Source organism: Mandrillus leucophaeus, unplaced genomic scaffold, assembly GCF_000951045.1.
Source record: "Mandrillus leucophaeus isolate KB7577 unplaced genomic scaffold, Mleu.le_1.0 Scaffold388, whole genome shotgun sequence".
Classification (NCBI taxonomy): domain Eukaryota; kingdom Metazoa; phylum Chordata; class Mammalia; order Primates; family Cercopithecidae; genus Mandrillus; species Mandrillus leucophaeus.
Window position 1 is genome coordinate 1756028 of NW_012104120.1, and position 18472 is coordinate 1774499.

The 18472-nt window shown below is 36.4% G+C and overlaps 1 protein-coding gene across 1 annotated transcript in view; it reads left to right on the forward strand.

The window, feature by feature from the left end:
* MAPK8 (mitogen-activated protein kinase 8) overlaps positions 1–18472 on the forward strand; it is a 133597-nt gene that overhangs the window by 90450 nt on the left and 24675 nt on the right. The window contains exons 2-5 of the mRNA XM_011990938.1: positions 5597–5767; positions 9049–9178; positions 14065–14123; positions 14215–14353. Of these exons, the coding sequence (XP_011846328.1) occupies positions 5646–5767; positions 9049–9178; positions 14065–14123; positions 14215–14353 (450 nt within the window). The 5' untranslated portion in view covers positions 5597–5645. The remainder of the gene's footprint in view (positions 1–5596; positions 5768–9048; positions 9179–14064; positions 14124–14214; positions 14354–18472) is intronic.

The following is an 18472-nucleotide window of genomic DNA, read 5'->3' on the forward strand; positions in this document are numbered from 1 at the left end:
TTCTAAGACTTAACATATAGCATTATACTCAAGATACTGTGGTATTGACCAAAAGATAGATCAGTGAAACAGAATTAAAAGTCCAGAAATAGACCCGTACAAGTAGAGCCAACTGAAGTTTGACAAAGATGCAAAAGCAATTAATTGGGGAGAAATGATGCTTTTTGCAACAAATAGAATAATTAGATAACCAAATAAATAAACTTTGACTTAAAACTCTTATACAGCAGTTACCATATATCTAAATGTAAAGTGTGAACTATAAAACTTTTATAAGAAAATGAAGGCGAAAATCTTTTTGATCTAGGGCCAGGTAAAAATTTCTTGCGCCAAAACCAGAATCCATAAAGGAGAAAAAAAAATAATAACTTGGGCTTCATCAAAATTAAAAACTTTTACTCTGTGAAAGACACTGTTAAGAGCATAAAAAGACAAGCCACAGACTGGAAGAAAATATTTGGAAATTGCATGTCTGATAAAGAATGTGTATCCAGAACATATTTTAAAAGTCTCTAAACTCAACAGTAGGAATAAAACAATCCAATTAGAAAATGAGTGAAACACTGAACAGACACTTCACCAAAGAGCATACAGATGACAAAGAAGCACATGAAAAGATGCTTATTATCATGATTAGCTACTAGGAAAATGTGAATTTAAAGCCATGATGAGATATGACACACCTACTAGAATGGCTAAAATAAAAAGTACTGGCAAAACCAAGAGTTAGTAAGAATGTGGAGGAACTAGATCTTTCACACATTGCTGGTGGAAGTGCAAAATGATACAGCATTCTGGAAAACAGTTTGCCAGTTTCTTGTAAAATTAAACATGGAGTTACCATATCTTACTCCTCGATATTTACCCTAAAGAATTGAAAACTTATATTCACACAAAATGTATACACAAAGCCTTTTAACAGCTTTGTCATAGCCATCAAGAGGTGAATAGATAAATTGTCATACATTTCATACAATGAATAATATTCAGTAAGAAAAAGAACAAGCTATTGATATACCAGCACCTTAGAGAATCTCAAGAGCATTATAATAAGTGAAAAAAAAGCCAGTTTCAAAAGATTTAATAGATTACTTATGGTGAGTTTAATTTGTATAACTTTTTTTTTTTTTTTGGAGACAGTCTCACTCTGTTGCCCAGGATAGCATGCAGTGGTGCTATCATAGCTCACTGCAGCCTCTGGCTCCTGGATTGAAGTGATCCTTCTGCCTCAACCTCCCAAATAGCTAGGACTATAGGTGTGCACTACTACCCTGGCAGATTTTTTATTTTTTTTACATTTTTTATAGAGATGGGCTCTCTCTGTGTTGCCTAGTCTGGTCTTGAACTCCTGGGCTCAAGCAGTCCTTCTGCCTTGGCCTTCCAAAGTGCCAGGATTACAGATAGGAGCCACTACTACCAACCTATAACACTTTCTAAATGAAAAAATTACAGTGACAAAGAACAGATTAGTAGTTGCCACGGGTAAAGTTGGGAGGAGTCTATGATTATAAAGGGATGGCATGAAGATGTTTCTTTGAGGTGATGGAATCATTCAGTATTCTCTTTTTCTTTTTTTGAGACAGAGTCTCATTCTGTCACCCAGGCTGGAGTGTAATAGTACAATCTCGGCTCACTGAAACCTTCGTCTCTAGGGCTCAAGCGATTCTCCTGCCTCAGCCTCCCAAGTAGCTGGAACTACAGGCATGTGCCACCACACCTAGCTAATTTTTGTGTTTTTAGTAGAGACAGGGTTTCACCGTGTTGGCCAGGCTGGTCGTGAACTCCTGACCTCATGTGATCTGCCCTCCTCAGTCTCTCAAAGTGTTAGGATTACAGGAGTGAGCCACTGTACCAGGCTGGAATAGTTCAGTATTCTGATTGTAGTGGAGGTTATACTAATATAAAGTATGTGATAAATTTATGTAGAACTATACACACACAGGGCATGTAAAAACTGGTAAAATCTGAGGAAAATTTCTAGTTTAATAGTATTATACCAGTGTTAGTTTCCTCATTTTGATAGTTGTACTATGGTTTGTCAAATGTTGTTGCTGGGTGAAAGATACCCAGAAACTGTAATATTTTTGTAACTTCTGTGTGAGTCTAAAATTATTTCAAAATAAAAAGACACTGTTAAGAAAATGGAAAGGCAAACCACAGACTGGGAAAAAATAGTTGCAAAACATCTGACAAAGGATGTGTATCTACAATGTATAAGTAAGTCTTAAAACTCATAAGAAGACAGCCGTATTTTTATAATAGGGAAAAGAACTAAATAGCTATTTCACCAAAAATAATTACACAAATGGCATATAAATGCATGAAAAGGTGCTCGGCTTCATTAGTTATTAGGAAATGCAAATGTGAACCACCATGAAATACCACTGTACACCCACTAGTATAGATAAAATTAAATGGCAATCCGAAGAATGTGGAGCAACTGGAACTCTCACATCTTGCTGGTGCAAATGAAAAATGATATGGCTTCTTTGGAAGACAGTGTGACAATTTCTTAAAAACATAGGGCTCAGCAATTTCACTCCTAGATATTTAACCCAAGATGAATGAAGAAAAAATGTGAAATTCATACTGGCATCATTTATAATAACTCCAAAACTGTAAACAGTTGAAATGCCCAAGTGGTACATCTACACAATGAAGTTTATTTCCTAGTAAAAGGACTCCAGCATGGATGAATCTCTAAATCATTAGAGCAAATGAAAGAAACCAAACAAAAATTACATGCTGTGTGATTTCATTTATATGAAGATCTAGAAAAGGCACGATAACCAATTCAGTGGTTGCTAGGAGTTGGGGGGGAAAGGGGTAGAGAGTGGAGACTGACCATATAGGGAATGTATTGAGGTAATGGAAATGTTTTATATCATGATTTTCCTGATGGTGGTTATGTAATTGTACAGTTAATCAAAACTCATCAAATTGTACAATTGGTACAATTTTTATAGTCCTTTGCATGTGTTTTGTTTTTTCTGCCTAGAAAGCGCTCTCCTCTCCCTGTCTGGTTGACTCATCTTCAGTGTTCAGATCTTGCTTAAACGTCATGTTGCCAGGAGTATCTGTTCCTGAGCCCAGACTGGCACAAGCGTCTTTGACATCTTGCCGCTTTCCTTCATTGTCCTTACCACAGCTGTAGTTTCAGTCAGGCAGGTAGCCATCAGCTTAAGGTCTCTTTTTCTGTCCTAGCTGCAGCACTGTGAGGAACCAGATGCTGATTACTATCTTGTTAACAGTACATAGCATGGTGCTTAAATCAGGTTTGAATATTGCATGACTGAGTATAAGTGAGTAGAGAGTTTTCTGTCTTCTGTTCTTGTAAGTGGCAGCTGTGGCTTTTGCCAAGGGTACTGCTTAGCTGGGGCTGCCTGCTTAACCTTGGAACCTGTCTGCCTGCCTCTGCCCTGCTCCTGGGGAGTTGTGACTATCCATGCTTATCTGCCTGCCATAGCCTTTGTTCAGACTTCTTGTCACCGTGAATCCCACTCCTGTGGCCGGGCCACCCTGTTCTGAGAACAGAAAGGAGCTTTTCCTTGCTGTTACTCTTAGCAAAAAAGTAAACGGTTGTGCTGCCTGCATGTTCCTGGATCTACTCAAGCTTTTTCTTTTTTTCCAGCCAGTGGAGAAACTCTGAAACACAGTGTTTTTTTTTTTACCTACTTTGATAACAATATGTCAACTCCTGTGAAGCACCACAGAGTACCCCTTTGTCTCCTGATTATCTTAATCTTTTTGAGAGAGACGTATGACTCCTCCAAGTAAGGTTAGGAATCCTAATCTGCAGGTAGTTTGAATGCTTGGGTGGAAGGTTTAACCTTCCAGAAGGTGAAAACACCATCAACTTTGTGCTCAGCCTGTGCTCATATTTGTAGATTATCAGAGATCACTATTAGTGTGTCCATGCCCCCAGCTGACCCAGTTTCCAGGATAAATGTGTAGAATAATTAATAAAGGGCCTGACGGCCAACACTCTTCCTCCACTCTTCCCATTTCTCTTCTTCCTTATTTCACTACTGTAGTAGGTAAGAGGGAATTCAGGTTATGGTAGGAAAACGATTAGGATGAACAATCCCTGTATGTGAGCATTCTGTGAACATAGCTCAGTGTTTAAATCATTACCAAAGCTCGTTTCTTTATTATGGGTTGTCCACTTAGGAAGAATTTATGAGTCTTGTCATTTGGGTCTTCTCTGGAGCACTGTATGACTCGTCCAGTTAGTGATTTTGGAAATGTTTCTCTGGACCTTTTACGATGTATCCAGGTCTAATTCCTCATTTGTTTCTAGTTTATTTGTCCTTGGTTTTACAGCTTACATAGTTTGGAGTTGCCTGTTTAGTTTTTGTTTATTTTTAACTCCTTTAGGCCTAAGACTCTTCATTGTTTCTCTTTCATCTGAGTCATTATAATAGTCTCTCAGATGTTCATATTCCACTCTTGCTCCCCCTTTCTCCTGCAGTACAATCTACATGTCGCAGCCAAGGATCAGGTCAAGGCATTCTCATGGTCTCCACCCTCCAGTGGCTCACCTTCTTACCTAGTTTGTAATCTGACCCCAGGACATGCAGAGTGCCTAGCAGGCAATTAATATTTGCTGAATTAATTCTTTGTATTGTAGTCATATTAGGATTTTTGGGGGGTTAGCATTATCTTAAAACCACAAAAAACAGTAACTTGAGACCTAACTGGTTTCATGACTTATTGAGGAGGCAAGGAATAGGTTAAAGCTGCTTTGCATACATTTTGGAATAGTATCTTTTGTCTAGTAAGGATGGATAATAAGTTTGCTAATAACCAGTATTCACATGGGTAGAAAAAGACTGTCTTGATTTTTAATCCTACAAGTAGTAAAGGAATGGTAGTTAGAAGTTGAATTGTACTTTTAATGCCTCAAGCAGGATGGAGTAGTATTGTTTTGTTTTGTATCCCAATATGCTAACTACTTCTCTCTCTCTTGTTTCTGTTTTGCTTCTCATCCTTTCACCCATTACAGTCTCAGTATGTGTGTTACACCAGGAGGTTGCCTTGGCAGGTCAGAGGATCTGTGACAGTGAAGGCACTGTGGTACCCTTTGTGTTTTAGGCAAGGGTGACATGTGCTAGTCAACTTATTTTCATTTGTTGTTCTCTCCACTTGGCACTAAATGAGACTGTTAACCAGTTTTGAATGAAAGTTTGTAAATTTCTCATAAAAATTAAGGTTTTTATTCTCTATAATAAGCACACGAGAAAGACTGGTTTTAAATTTTATTTTAAACTGTGGAGTGACGTTAAAAACATGCTTAATTTTAATTATTTGCTTTTGTTAGTCTTGTAAGTTATTAATGTATTAATGCTGGTAACTTCTAGATTGGAGGAATGATTTATCCTAATGTTTCTTTTAAAAAAAAACTATCAGTCGTTCATATGGCATATGCTGATCAAGGCTCTGTGGTATTTTTTTTCTTGTGTTTTTTAATGAAGCAGCTCTTTTCATGATCTAGCAGTCTGTGTTACTATCAGTAAGTAAACAGAGAGTAAGGGCTCAAATTTTAATATTAAAACAAGTTTATTTTGTTAACATCACATTTTGTTCCATCTTGCAGCTTCTTGGTGAATTTTTGGATGAAGCCATTAAATTAATTGCTTGCCATCATGAGCAGAAGCAAGCGTGACAACAATTTTTATAGTGTAGAGATTGGAGATTCTACATTCACAGTCCTGAAACGGTATCAGAATTTAAAACCTATAGGCTCAGGAGCGCAAGGAATAGTATGGTAAGTTTTTACTTCCAAAAATTAGGCAAAGAATCATTAACTGCTACGTTTTCTCCTCTTGTGATTTAGATACCTTGGCAAATATTTAACTTGCCTCGAAAAATTAAAACAAATTAAATGAAAACTATTCCACAGTAAATTGTTTGCTTCAGGGATCAATGGTCTTTTCTTTATTATTATTATTAAAGGTTGAGTATCCCTAATCTGAAATGCTTAGGACCAGAAGTGTCAGATTTTGGAATATTTGCATTGGTTGAGCATTCCAAATTCAAATCAGAAATGCTTCAGTGAAACATTTCCTTTGAGCGTCATGTCAATGCCCCCAAAATTTGGATTCTTGAGCATTTTAGGTTTCATATTTTCAGATTTGAGATAATAACCTGTGTTATTCATAATATATAACTATAAACTGCCATCTTTAAGTATAAACTGTGATTAAATATTTGGTCATAAGCCATTGGAGACAAATATCTCTATCAAGAAAGAATAAGTGGCATGCTTGTTAATTTCATGTATACGTGTATTCCCATTAGATAACTGTTTAATAAGAAGCTACATTTAACCATCACTTTCACCCTATAATGAAGCCCTGGAATTTCAGAAATCTTATTCCACACTGGGGAATGAAGTCAGCTAATATCTCACTTATGTGTTTCAAAATTCCTCCATATGTTTAAAATTGATTTATTAGCTAACTTCTACAAAAGGCTTAGGCTATATCAACATAATTCTTTATAAACTGAAATGCAGATCACTCTTTGGGATAGTTCTGATACTGATTGCAGATCACTAAATTAGCATAATAATAAACTAGTGTTTTGGGGAATTATAAGCCTCATTCAAGAATAATTATATTTTTGTTACCTTTTTTGTTTGTTTGGAGATGGAGTCTTGCTCTGTCGCCCTGGCTGGAGTGCAGTGGCACGATCTAGGCTCACTGCAAGCTCCGCCTCCTGGGTTCACACCATTCTCCTGCCTCAGCCTCCTGAGTAGCTGGGACTACAGGCGCCAGCCACCATGCCCGGCTAATTTTTTGTATTTTTAGTAGAGATGGGGTTTCACCGTGGTCTCGATCTCCTGACTTCGTGATCTGCCCACCTCAGCCTCCCAAAGTGCTGTGATTACAGGCGTGAGCCACCGCGTCTGGCTCTGTTCAGGTTTTAGCTCTGTAATTTACTAGCTTTATGACTTTTGGCAAATTTACTGTGCTGAGCCCGTTTCTTACCTAATTTACAAAATTGTGAGGATTATATAATATATATATTACATATAAATATTTTAAAATATATTAATGTTTCTGTATCTTCACTTATCCTCAGGTAGGTGCACTTTGAAGTTTTTGTATCAAAATTAAGAAAAAATTGCTTGTTAGGCCCTCTTAAGCCCTTAGCCTAAGGAATAACTATTTTCATATTTTTGCTGAAAGTGATAATTTCTATAAGAGATGTTTATGAAATAGACAAATATTAAACATAAAAATTTCAAAACTCATTTGTGTGTTGCTGAGTCAACTGAATACAGACCTTTTTTTTTAAAGCATTATTTTGTGCCCCAACCATAAATAGTAAGATTAATTGGGTCTAGATTGTGGCCTTTGTATCCTCAGGTGCTTCTGATTTGTGCACATTGAAGAATCAACAGTTAGAAATTTAATTTTTTTAGATACAGGATAGTGGAGTGCACTCAGACCCTTTTGAACTTTTAGAATTTGAAATATTTTAACAATTAAATTCATTGCTATTAATTTATCTGCCAAATCAAAACATCTAATAATTTTGCATGACCCCACTGAGTTTTTGTTTTGTTTTGAGTAGGACATGTTTGCAAATATGGCATTTCACAAGTAAGGATTATAATATTTATGTATATTTTGGTGTGTGTATGTATGTATATATAGGCAGTAGTTGTATATATAGAATGTATAGATGTGTCCATTTATGCAGTACCAGTTTCTTAATACATATAGTGCTACATGGCATTTGATATGATCAGATAGCTACAAAACAAATTCAAGTTTTCAGTCAGATAAGAAAACTGTTAATCAGCAGTGAGCTGGCTTTCCAAATATTATATACATATAAACAGAAATAGTCTTTTAAAGTATGTTAAGTGGTCCAGTTTGAAAAACATGACTTCACGTCTTAGATCTTCTAGTCTCAGCTTTGCTTTTAACTTTCTGGCTTAACCTTGGGCAAATTACTTTACCACTGGCCCAACATTAGGCAATGGTGAATCCAAATAATTTTTAGGATCTTCCAGTCATAAAGTTCTTTAAAGATACTTTACCTTATTTGTGCTTCAGTGTCTCTGACCTGTCATATGAGAAAGCTGCTATATGGTCAGTGTCATGGGATAGAGGAAGATATGAAGAGTAATGGGTATGATGTTGTGTTTTCCAGTTATAAAACAGCTTCTCATGCCCTGAAATCTAGCATTCATGTTTATAAACAACTTGATTTTTAGTTTCTCCTCTAAAACACATTTTTAAGGGCTTTACTTCTTCAAAAAATTGTAAAATAATATTTTGTATACATACCTCTGTATATACCTTCGTCATCTTTATTTATTTATTTATTTTATTTTATTTTTTTTTTTTCTTTTTTTTTGAGGTGGAGTCTTGCTCTGTCGCCCAGGCTGGAGTGCAGTGGCATGATATTGGCTCACTGCAACCTCTGCCTCTCGGGTTTAAGTGATTCCCTTGCCTTAGCCTCCAAGTAGCTGGGACTACAGGTGCGCGTCATCACGCCCAGCTAATTTTTTTGTCTTTTAGTAGAGACAGAGTTTCAGCGTATTGGCCAGGATGGTCTCGATCTCCTGACCTCGTGATCCACCCACCTTGACCTCCCAAAGTGCTAGGATTACAGGCATGAGCCGCTGCACCCAGCCTCGTATGCATTCTTTATCCTACCTTTTCTTGATAGAAGTGCAAGGTTAAGGATTCATTCAGCCTTTAGGCTATCTAGTGGAGCTAAATAATTATTATGCATTTGTACATTGAGTGCCCACCATGTACTAGGTGGATCTTTGAGGCAACACAACGAACATGCAGGGTCTCAGTTGTCATAGTCCACTGTCTGTTTGGATCCATTAGCATTTTAGGAAATAGTTGCCAAAAAAACATGTTGTAATAGATACAGAAGACATGTTGAGCGTCATAGACTGGGAAGTGATCCAGTTACTTGTCTTTGGAGAAAGTGAGAAATCTATATGACTGTTTCATGAATTCAGTTTACAGATTTTTGCTTTAAGTTTTTTGTGTGTTTTTTAATTTCTTATTACAGCGCAGCTTATGATGCCATTCTTGAAAGAAATGTTGCAATCAAGAAGCTAAGCCGACCATTTCAGAATCAGACTCATGCCAAGCGGGCCTACAGAGAGCTAGTTCTTATGAAATGTGTTAATCACAAAAATGTAAGTGAACATTTTTGGTTTCTTAAGTGTAGATGAAATCAAGATTTATTCATGAATATGTGAATATCAAAGACTTTAAATATTAGGGACTTTAAATTGTTCTGTATTAAAACATTGTTTAAAAGGGATATATATATCTCTACAGGGTGATTTTTTTTCATAACTTTATTAAATTGTATCAAAAAATGACTTCTAGAATTTAGATTATATGATTTCCTGTCATTTAATTTACAAAAGGAGTTTTTAAAAAGATAAGTGTTTCAGAAGAATTTTATTCAGCTTGATCTCATCTTCTGCTTTTTGTCTCTGTCAGGCTGACATTTCAGAAAACTGTAGCATTAGCACAGAGATGAAATTGTTCCCATTATACTTTGACACTCTAATCATATTGAATATAAAATTTATATCACTTTTCCCTACCCCACTCCCACCTCTTTAAGTGATGGCAGTATTCACTGGTCACTTCATGATGATAATGGGTTTAGCAGAAAGTTTTTGAAAATATCTAGAGAGTATTAACATGTTTCTAATTGCATTTTCTAATGATTGCGAAGAGGAGGCTTTGTAAAGATACATGTACTCATTTTGAGAATAAACAATTATACTTTTTTAAACTTACATTGAGCATATTCATACTTTTGTGGTTGTTCAAATGGAATGATTTCTTCAGTTGAGGAAATAAACTAGGAGTGAATTGTGTAAGGGACACTTTTAGGCAGTCCTAAACCGAAGGTATCTGACTAAAGACATTTCGTAGTGTTTGTCCAAAAGAGTTCATATAATATAATGAGTGCAGTACTTTCTGACTGCAGATAATACAATTTACCACATTTTGAGAGCTAAATATATGCAAGCCTCTGTATATTGGAGTTATTGGGTTCATTACCAAGGGAAAAAAATTCGTGCAAGTTCAGGATTAGGCCCCTTATTTCAGGAGCTTACAATGGTGTTTTGAATACAAAACAGACATACAGAAAGTTAAGTATCAAACATCACAAAGCAGTGGACGTTTGTCAAATGATGATAGTGGCCCATATATTGAGATCTAAAAAGAGGGACAATTTCTGTGAGCTTTAATGAGCTGGGAAGGCTTTGGGGAGGAGTAGACCTAGGCTGACTCTTAAAGATGGGGTAAAAATTGGATTGTTGAAGGAAAGGAGCCTTCAGAGAGAAAGAATGGCATAAAAAAAAGTCAAGAGACAAAGGTTAGAGGTAGATAACGATAGGGAAGAAGTTGTGGTAGCCATTCTTGTTCCAAGTGGGAACCTGATGTGTTGCTCATCACAGTTTTGCTGGTGGCGTCCTGCCAATGGATAGAGCTGCTCGTGCCCCTTATGGCCTGTGAACACAGTTCCATGGCAATGGTGGTGTTGCCTTAGTTTTTCCTTCGGGAGGAGTTCAGTTACTCCCACCTCTCAAGCCTGGGTGACTGCAAAGAAAGGTGATTCCTTCAACTGCATGGAGTATGACTAAGCATGTCTCACATGATTAGGCTTCTAGCAGGAGTGGCAGAGGTTTATCCAGGCAGTACTCTCAGCACTAGAAGAGTATGGACAAGAGTAGGTACTCAGAATATATTTGTTCAGTGAGTGAGTGTAAAGCTAAATATGGGAAAACTGGAAATGGTAACTAAATTATTCCACTCCCCAATGGATGGATGTTTTTGTAGTGTTTTGCCTTTTAAACTATTTCATCCTCTGTACAGATTGTCTCTTCATTGGTCTAAGCATCCCTGGTTTTTCTCATTCTTTTCATAGATGGTCTCGAGTTTCTTTTTTAATCTTGGCTGTTTATCTCTGAACATGCTTTGAAAGTGACCTAGCGCACAGTACTGCGTAAGCCACCTAGCACACCCTACTGCATGTTTGATCAGATCTTCTGAGAGGAGCTGAGGCATGTCATCTCTTAGCCGTAGACATTAAAACCCTGTTTAGAAATTATGTCCCCATCTGATTCCCGTTTTCTTTCTTTGTTACAGGCCTGCCTTGCAGGTCCCGTCTCACCCAGTCTTTATATTTTTTCTTTTGATTATGGAGAATTACATATAGTACTTCCTGTTTCTCCCTATTACATTTCAAAGGTGAAATGTGGTTACTCTTCGTGGTCTACTAGTGATTGCTTTTTTCTTCCTTGTTCTGCCTTTTCACTTGTGGGCTTCACTTCCCAGTTTTGCTCAGGATGTCTTTGTAATAGCTGAATTAATTGATTAGCAACTTTTGAGCATATTGCAGAAATTATGTGTCTATCACAGTTATCCAGCTGTTTCCAATTCATCATCTTATTCCCATGGATGTTATTATTAGAAACATTTTCTAAAATGCCGTTTTGAACTCTTCATATACTGTGTCTAGTTGCATTTTTCTGATTTATTGCTATTGTTCTTTGTTGTTTTTATTCATGAAAGGAAATAGTATTTCTCAATGAACTTTTTACCTGCTCCTGGTAATTGTTACTTCTTTTGAAGTAGTTATATACCACCACTAATCAATCATCGACTTTTGCTTGGCTGTCCAGTCTATAACTGATATAATTTAATTTCCTTTATTTCCCTTTTTGAAAAATAGGACGACTATCTGTTAGAATCTTTTTTATAACAGCTTTATTGAAATATAATTTCTGTATCATGCAATTCACCCATTTGAAGTATACCATTCAATGGTTTTTAGTGTATTCAGTGATATGTAGGACCATCACTGCAGTCAGTTCTAGAATAGTTTTATCACCTCAGAAAGAAATCTTTTATCCTTTAGCTGTCATTCCCCTACCTCCCATCCTTCTCAGTTCTAAACAACCACTAATCTTCTTTCTGTCTCTGTATGCCTTTAATCTTTAATACCTCTGTTCCACTCTAGGACTTTTCAGATATTATTAATGAGACTAGATTTACGTTTGTCGAAGTCTCCTATTGTGCATTGCATGTGGTTGGTAGACTTGAACTTATTTAGAGCAGGCAGATGCTTCCTTTTTACCATTTCTCTGTCTTAAATTTGTTTGACCCTTTCTGGTGTATTATTTTTACGAACGTATTCACTGAACAAATATTTAAAAACCTTATGTAAAGCTGAATTCTTAGAAGAAAAACATCAGTTTTTCTTATAAAGTTATGCCCTTATAATGTTATTGCCCTTATAAAGTTTATGCCTGAAAAACAAATTCCCATCCCTAAGTATCATTGTCAGCAAACATTTTTATATGTGTGTCATGTAACTTGCCATATACAGGGCAATAAAAGTGATTAAGACACAGTTCTTTCTAATAAGAATTCTCTGTGGTAGGGATGTAGCTGATGTGAAAATGAGACTAGACTACAGTGTGCTGAATACCATAACAACATTAGAAGATAACTGGGGACAAAGTAGAATAGTCAACTCTTTCAAGAACTAGGGGTTGTCAAAATCTACAAAAGAGGTTCACCTGGAAGATAATTAAGTTCAGTAGATAAATGACAAGCATAGGGAATAGTATGTTTAAAAGCATCAAAACATTTTTAAAATGACGTTCTTGAAACTAGCATAGCCAAAGTATGACGTTTAATATAGGACTTAGCAGGAGATGAAGTGAGTTGATGGCATATCATGGAGGCTTTTGGAATACACTGCAAGGGAGTTTTAGAATTTATTTGTTGGCTTTAAATTTATGAGGAGGTTAGTAATATGATCAGGTGTTTCTTTTACCATGTTATAGGCAGTAAATGGTAGCTGAATTTGTAGAAAACCATTGTTAGTGACCTTAATCAGCTCAGGCCACTGTGACAAAATACTGTACACTGGGTGTCTTAAACAATGGAGATTTATTTCTCACAATTCTGTAGGCTGGGAAGTTCAAGATCAAGTTGCTGGCCAATTTGATTCTTGATGAGGGCCTGCTTCCTGACTTGGAGGTGGCCAACTTTTCACCTTGTCCTCACTTGCCTTTCTTCAGTGTGTGCTCAAGGAGAGGGAGAGAAAAATTGCTCTTTCTCTTCCCTTGTTTTAGGCCACTAATTCCATTATGAGGGCCCCACTCTCATGACCTAATCTAACCCTTAGTACCTTCCAAAGGCCCCATTTCCAAATACTATCACATTGGAAGCTAGACATATGAATTGTGTGGAGTGTGTGGGGGGCAGCAATCAATCTCTAACACTAGTGTTAGAAGGAATTATAGCATGAACAGTCTAGATGTTAAAGTCTTCAACCTGTTTATAGCACAGGGAATGGAAAAAAGAGATTGAAGGTCAGATTGACAGTAGAATGGACAGCATTCTATGAGTATTTATTATGGTGCATATACTGAAAAAGGAGTCAAAAATCACCCTAAGCAAAAGAGAAGGCACACTGGAAAAGTAAGGGGTTTGGGTAGGAATGAAAATGAATTCAGTGTTATCTTATTTGTGAGATGTCCATGCAAAAAGTGAAAAGAAATAGATTAAACATAGTAGTGGGAAAGAAGGGATATGCTTATGGATGATCCAGTGAAATAGACTGGGAATGAAGAAAACTGGGCAAGTGCAGTATTATGAAGAACCAAAGGAGGAAAGGGCTGAGATTATATAGAGATACTGAATTGGAAAAGAGCTAGTAGAAGGGATTTAAGACTTGCTGTTAAATTATGTAGAGGTTTGAAATTATGTAGAGGTTTGTGTAATGTAAGTGCTTGATAATTGACGGTTCATCAATGGAATTACAGATAAATGGGTTACAGATCCTCTGTGCCTCCACCTATCCATCCCCTACTCCAACTCCTGCCCATAAAGTTGCAATATATAAAATAAAAGCAATTACTTGAGCTTAGAATGTAAAGAAAGATTTTAAACTGATGGTAGTTTTTTTAACCCACGAATTTGTAGTTCTCCAATTAAAATATTAGAAAGTAGTTTCTAATTTTTCTCTCAACTTTTATTATAGATAATTGGCCTTTTGAATGTTTTCACACCACAGAAATCCCTAGAAGAATTTCAAGATGTGTAAGTGTAATAATTAAAATTTTGTTAATACATTTTTCTTAGATTACTGCTAGACACTTTAGCTGTTGTTCTCTTTTTTTCACTCATAAAGTTACATAGTCATGGAGCTCATGGATGCAAATCTTTGCCAAGTGATTCAGATGGAACTAGATCATGAAAGAATGTCCTACCTTCTCTATCAGATGCTGTGTGGAATCAAGCACCTTCACTCTGCTGGAATTATTCATCGGGTTAGTAGAAAAAACTATCATCGTACTCTTTGTTTTCTAACTGAGGTGAAATTCATGTAACAAAATTAACCATTCTAAAGTGTCATTTTTAGTACATTGACAGTGCTGTACAACTACCATCCATATTAAATTCTAAAATATTTTCATTACCACCCAAAAAATCCCCATGTTTCTTAAGCAAAAAATCCCCATGTTTCTTACTTTGCCCTGGCATGATACCAGTCTGCTTTCTGTGCCTATAGATTTGCATTTATGTTTCCATTTATATGAAATATCATGTGATGTTTTCAAGATTTCTCCATGTTGTACCATGTATCAATAGTTCATTCCTTTTTATGACTGAATAATATTCTATATACCATATTTGGTTTATCCATTCATCCGTTGATGGACATTTGGGTTATTTCTACTTTTCAGCTATTATAGATAGTGCTATGAAAATTCTCTCACAAATATTTGTTTGAATATCTGTTTTCAGTCCTTTGGGATATACCTGTGACTGGAAGTACTGGGTCATATGGTAATTCTGTAGTTAACTTTCTGAGGAACCATCAAACTGCACAGTAACTGCACTATTTTACATTCCCACTAGCAGTGTATGCGGGTTCCAGTTTCCTCACATCCTTGTCAGTACTTGTTATCTGACTTTTTTAATTCTAGCCATCCTAATGGGTATGAAGTGGTGTTTCTTCTGATTTTACTTTGCATCTCCCTAGCGAATAATAATGTTGAGCATTTTTCATGTGCTTGTGGCCATTTGTGTATCTTCTTTGGAGAAATGTGTATTCAAGCCCTTTGCTAATTTTTAAATTGTGTTGTTTGTCTTTTTGTTGTTGTTGTAGCATTTCTTTATGTATTTCATATATGAAATCTTTATCAGGCATATAATTTGTAAATATTTTCTCCCATTCTGTAGGGTATCTGTTCACTTTGCTGATGATTTCCTTTAATGCACAAAAGCTACAGTTTTAATGAAATACAATTGTTTCTTTCATCACTTGTGCTTTTGATATCATGTATAAGAATCCATTGTCAAACCTGTGGCCATGAAGATTTAGTCTAATGTTCTCTTCTAGGAGTTTTATAGTTTAAGCTCTCACATGTAGGTCTTTGATCTATTTTGAGTTAGTTTTTTGTCTGGTGTGAGGTAAGGTTCCAACTTCATTCTTCTGTATGTAGCAATTTAGTTGTGCCAGCACTATTTGTTAGAGACTGTTCTTTCGCCATTGAATGGTCTTGGCACCCCTGTCAAAAAACAGATGGTCATAGATACATGGTTTCATTTCTGGACTCTCAGTTCTGTTTCACATATTTCCTATGTGCCTGACCATATATTATACTAGTACCACACTATTTTGATCACTTTTAGCTTTGTAGTAACTTGAAATGGAGAAGTATGAATTCTCCAGCTTTATTCTTTTTCAATTTTGTTTTGGCTTTTCAGAGCCCTTTGTGATGCCATATGAATTTGAGTATTGTTCTATTTCTGCAGAAAGGGCAATTAGAACTCTAATTAGGATTTCATTGCATCTGTAGATTGCTTAGGTAGTTTTGCCGTCGTCAGGATATTTAGTCTTCCAATTCACTAACATAGGATGTCTTACCATTTCCTTCCTTCCTTCCTTTTTTCTTTTCTTTCTTTTCTCTCCTTCCCTCCCTCCCCCCGCTTCCCCTTCCTTCCTTTCTCCACCCTCTCCTCTCTTCCCCTCCCCTCCCCTCCCATTTGTCTTGTCTTGTCTTGTCTTCTTGATTCTCGGCTCACTGCAACCTCTACCTCCCAGGTTCAAGCAGTTCTCCTGCTGCAGCCTCTCAAGTAACTGGGATTACAGGGGCCCACCTCCACACCTGGCTAATGTTTTGTATTTTTAGTAGAGACAGTTTCACCGTGTTGGTCAGGCTGGTCTCGAACTCCTGACCTCAAGGGATCTACCCACCTTGACCTCCCAAAGTGCTGGGATTACAGGTGTGAGCCACTCCACCCGGCCTCTTTTAGCACTTCAGATGTATCATCCGTTGCTGTTTGTTTTAGATGGTTTCCAATGATAAATCAGCTGTTAAGCTCGTTGAGGATCTTTTATAAGTGACAAATGCACCTCTCTTGCTGCTCTCAGGATGCTTTTTGTCTTTGACTTTTAACAGTTTGATTGTAATGTGTCTTAGTGCAGATCTCTTTATGTTCATCCATCTTAGAATTCATTCAGTAGCTTGGATATGTAGATTCATGTCTTTTGATCAGGATGGAAGGAAGCTAAAAAGAAAAAATAGATTCATATCTTTCATCAAATTTAGCAAATTTTCAGTCATTATTTTTTCAAATATTTTTTCTGCTCCTTTTTCTCTTTCTTCTCCTTTTGAAACACCCATCATGCAAAGTTGGTATGCTTGATGGTATGCCATATCTTGTTTTCTCCTCCACTTTAATGTTTTGTTCCAGGCAGCATTGGGCTGTTTACTTGCCTTAACGATGTTTTCAAGGATTGCCTCTGTCTAGCCTAGGACTAGGGTCTCACACTGAAAATGTGGCTGCTTTCTTCAAAATCCTTGCCTAGTTAGTGAGGCAGGTAGAGCCAAAGACTAGTTAAAATGCTGGAAATATTTCCCGATGTTTTTTCCCCACCTTTTTATTGTAGTAAATACATATAAAATGTGCCATTTTAACCATTAGATGCACAGTTCTGTGACATTAAATACATTCATAATGTGCAATCATCACCACCATCCATCTCCAGAATTCTTTTCATCTTGTGAAGCTGAAACTCTACACACACTAGACAACAATTCCCTGTTCTCCTCTCCCTGCAACCCCCGACAGCCATCATTCTATTTTCTGTCTGTATGATTTTGGCTACTATAAATACCTCATATAAGCAGAATCATGCAGTATTTGCCTCCTTGCAGCTGGCTTATTTCACTTAGCGTAATGTGCTCAAGATTTATCCATGTTGTAGCATATGTGAGAATTTTATTTGTTTTTAAGGCTGAATAATATTCCATTTATGTATATACCATACTTGCTTATCCATTCATCAGTGGCACTTGGGTTGGTTCTGCATTTAGCTGTTGTGAATAATGCTGCTATGAACAGAGTTGTCCAAATATCTCTTTGAGACCGTGCTTTCAGTTCATTTGGGCTATAGGCAGAAGTGGAATTGCTGGATCACGTGGGTATTCTTTTAACATTTTGAGAAACTGCCACACTGTTTTCCATGGCAGCTCTACCATTTTACATTCCCACGAGTAGTACAGAAGGGTTTCAGTTATTCCTCATTCTTACCAACACTTTATTTTTTTCATAGTAACCATCCTAATGGGTGTGAGGTGGTCTCCTGTTTTTAAGTTGCCTTTTTCTTGGTTCTGAGTTCACTTGATTGCCATAAACCTTTGAATAATTTCCAGAATTCTGAAAAAATGTATTCTGACACTTTGATGTTTTATGGTGCTTCTGTGGAGCTGTTTTGGCTGACATCACTGCCTCTCATCAAATTCTTAGGATCATTGTATTTTACTGATTTATATGGAGCAGTGTAAAGTTTGTTTTTGCTCTGAAGTAAAGCAGTATACAAAATAAGCTGCTATTATTACCAGTCATTCCAAATTGGAAATAGAATATTACCAAGTTACCAAGATTGAGTATTTGCCAGAATTGTTTTATATGTATATATATTCAGAAATATTTCATATTTTTGTTTTCTGGGATTTTTAACTGCTTTTCTTGTGATATAATTTACATGCCATACAATTTATTCATTTAATGTGTACAACTCAGTGTTTATTATATTTGAAGATTGTGTGCTCATTACTTAACTTTAGAAAATTCCATTGCCCTAAAAGAAACTCCAAATCCACTCGTCTTTATTTCCTATTCTTCTGTGTTCCTTTCACCTCTAGCCCTAAGCAAACATTAATCTACTTTCTGTCTTTGTATATTTGTCTATTCTGGACATTTCATATACATAGAATTACATGTGATATTTTATGCTTGGCTTATTTCACCTAGCATAATCTTTTCAAGATTCATTCATGTATTTATTGTGTGTCAGTTCTTCATGTTATTTTATTGACAGATATTTCACTGAATAGATTGTTTATCCATTTATCACTTGATTATAATTTGGGTTG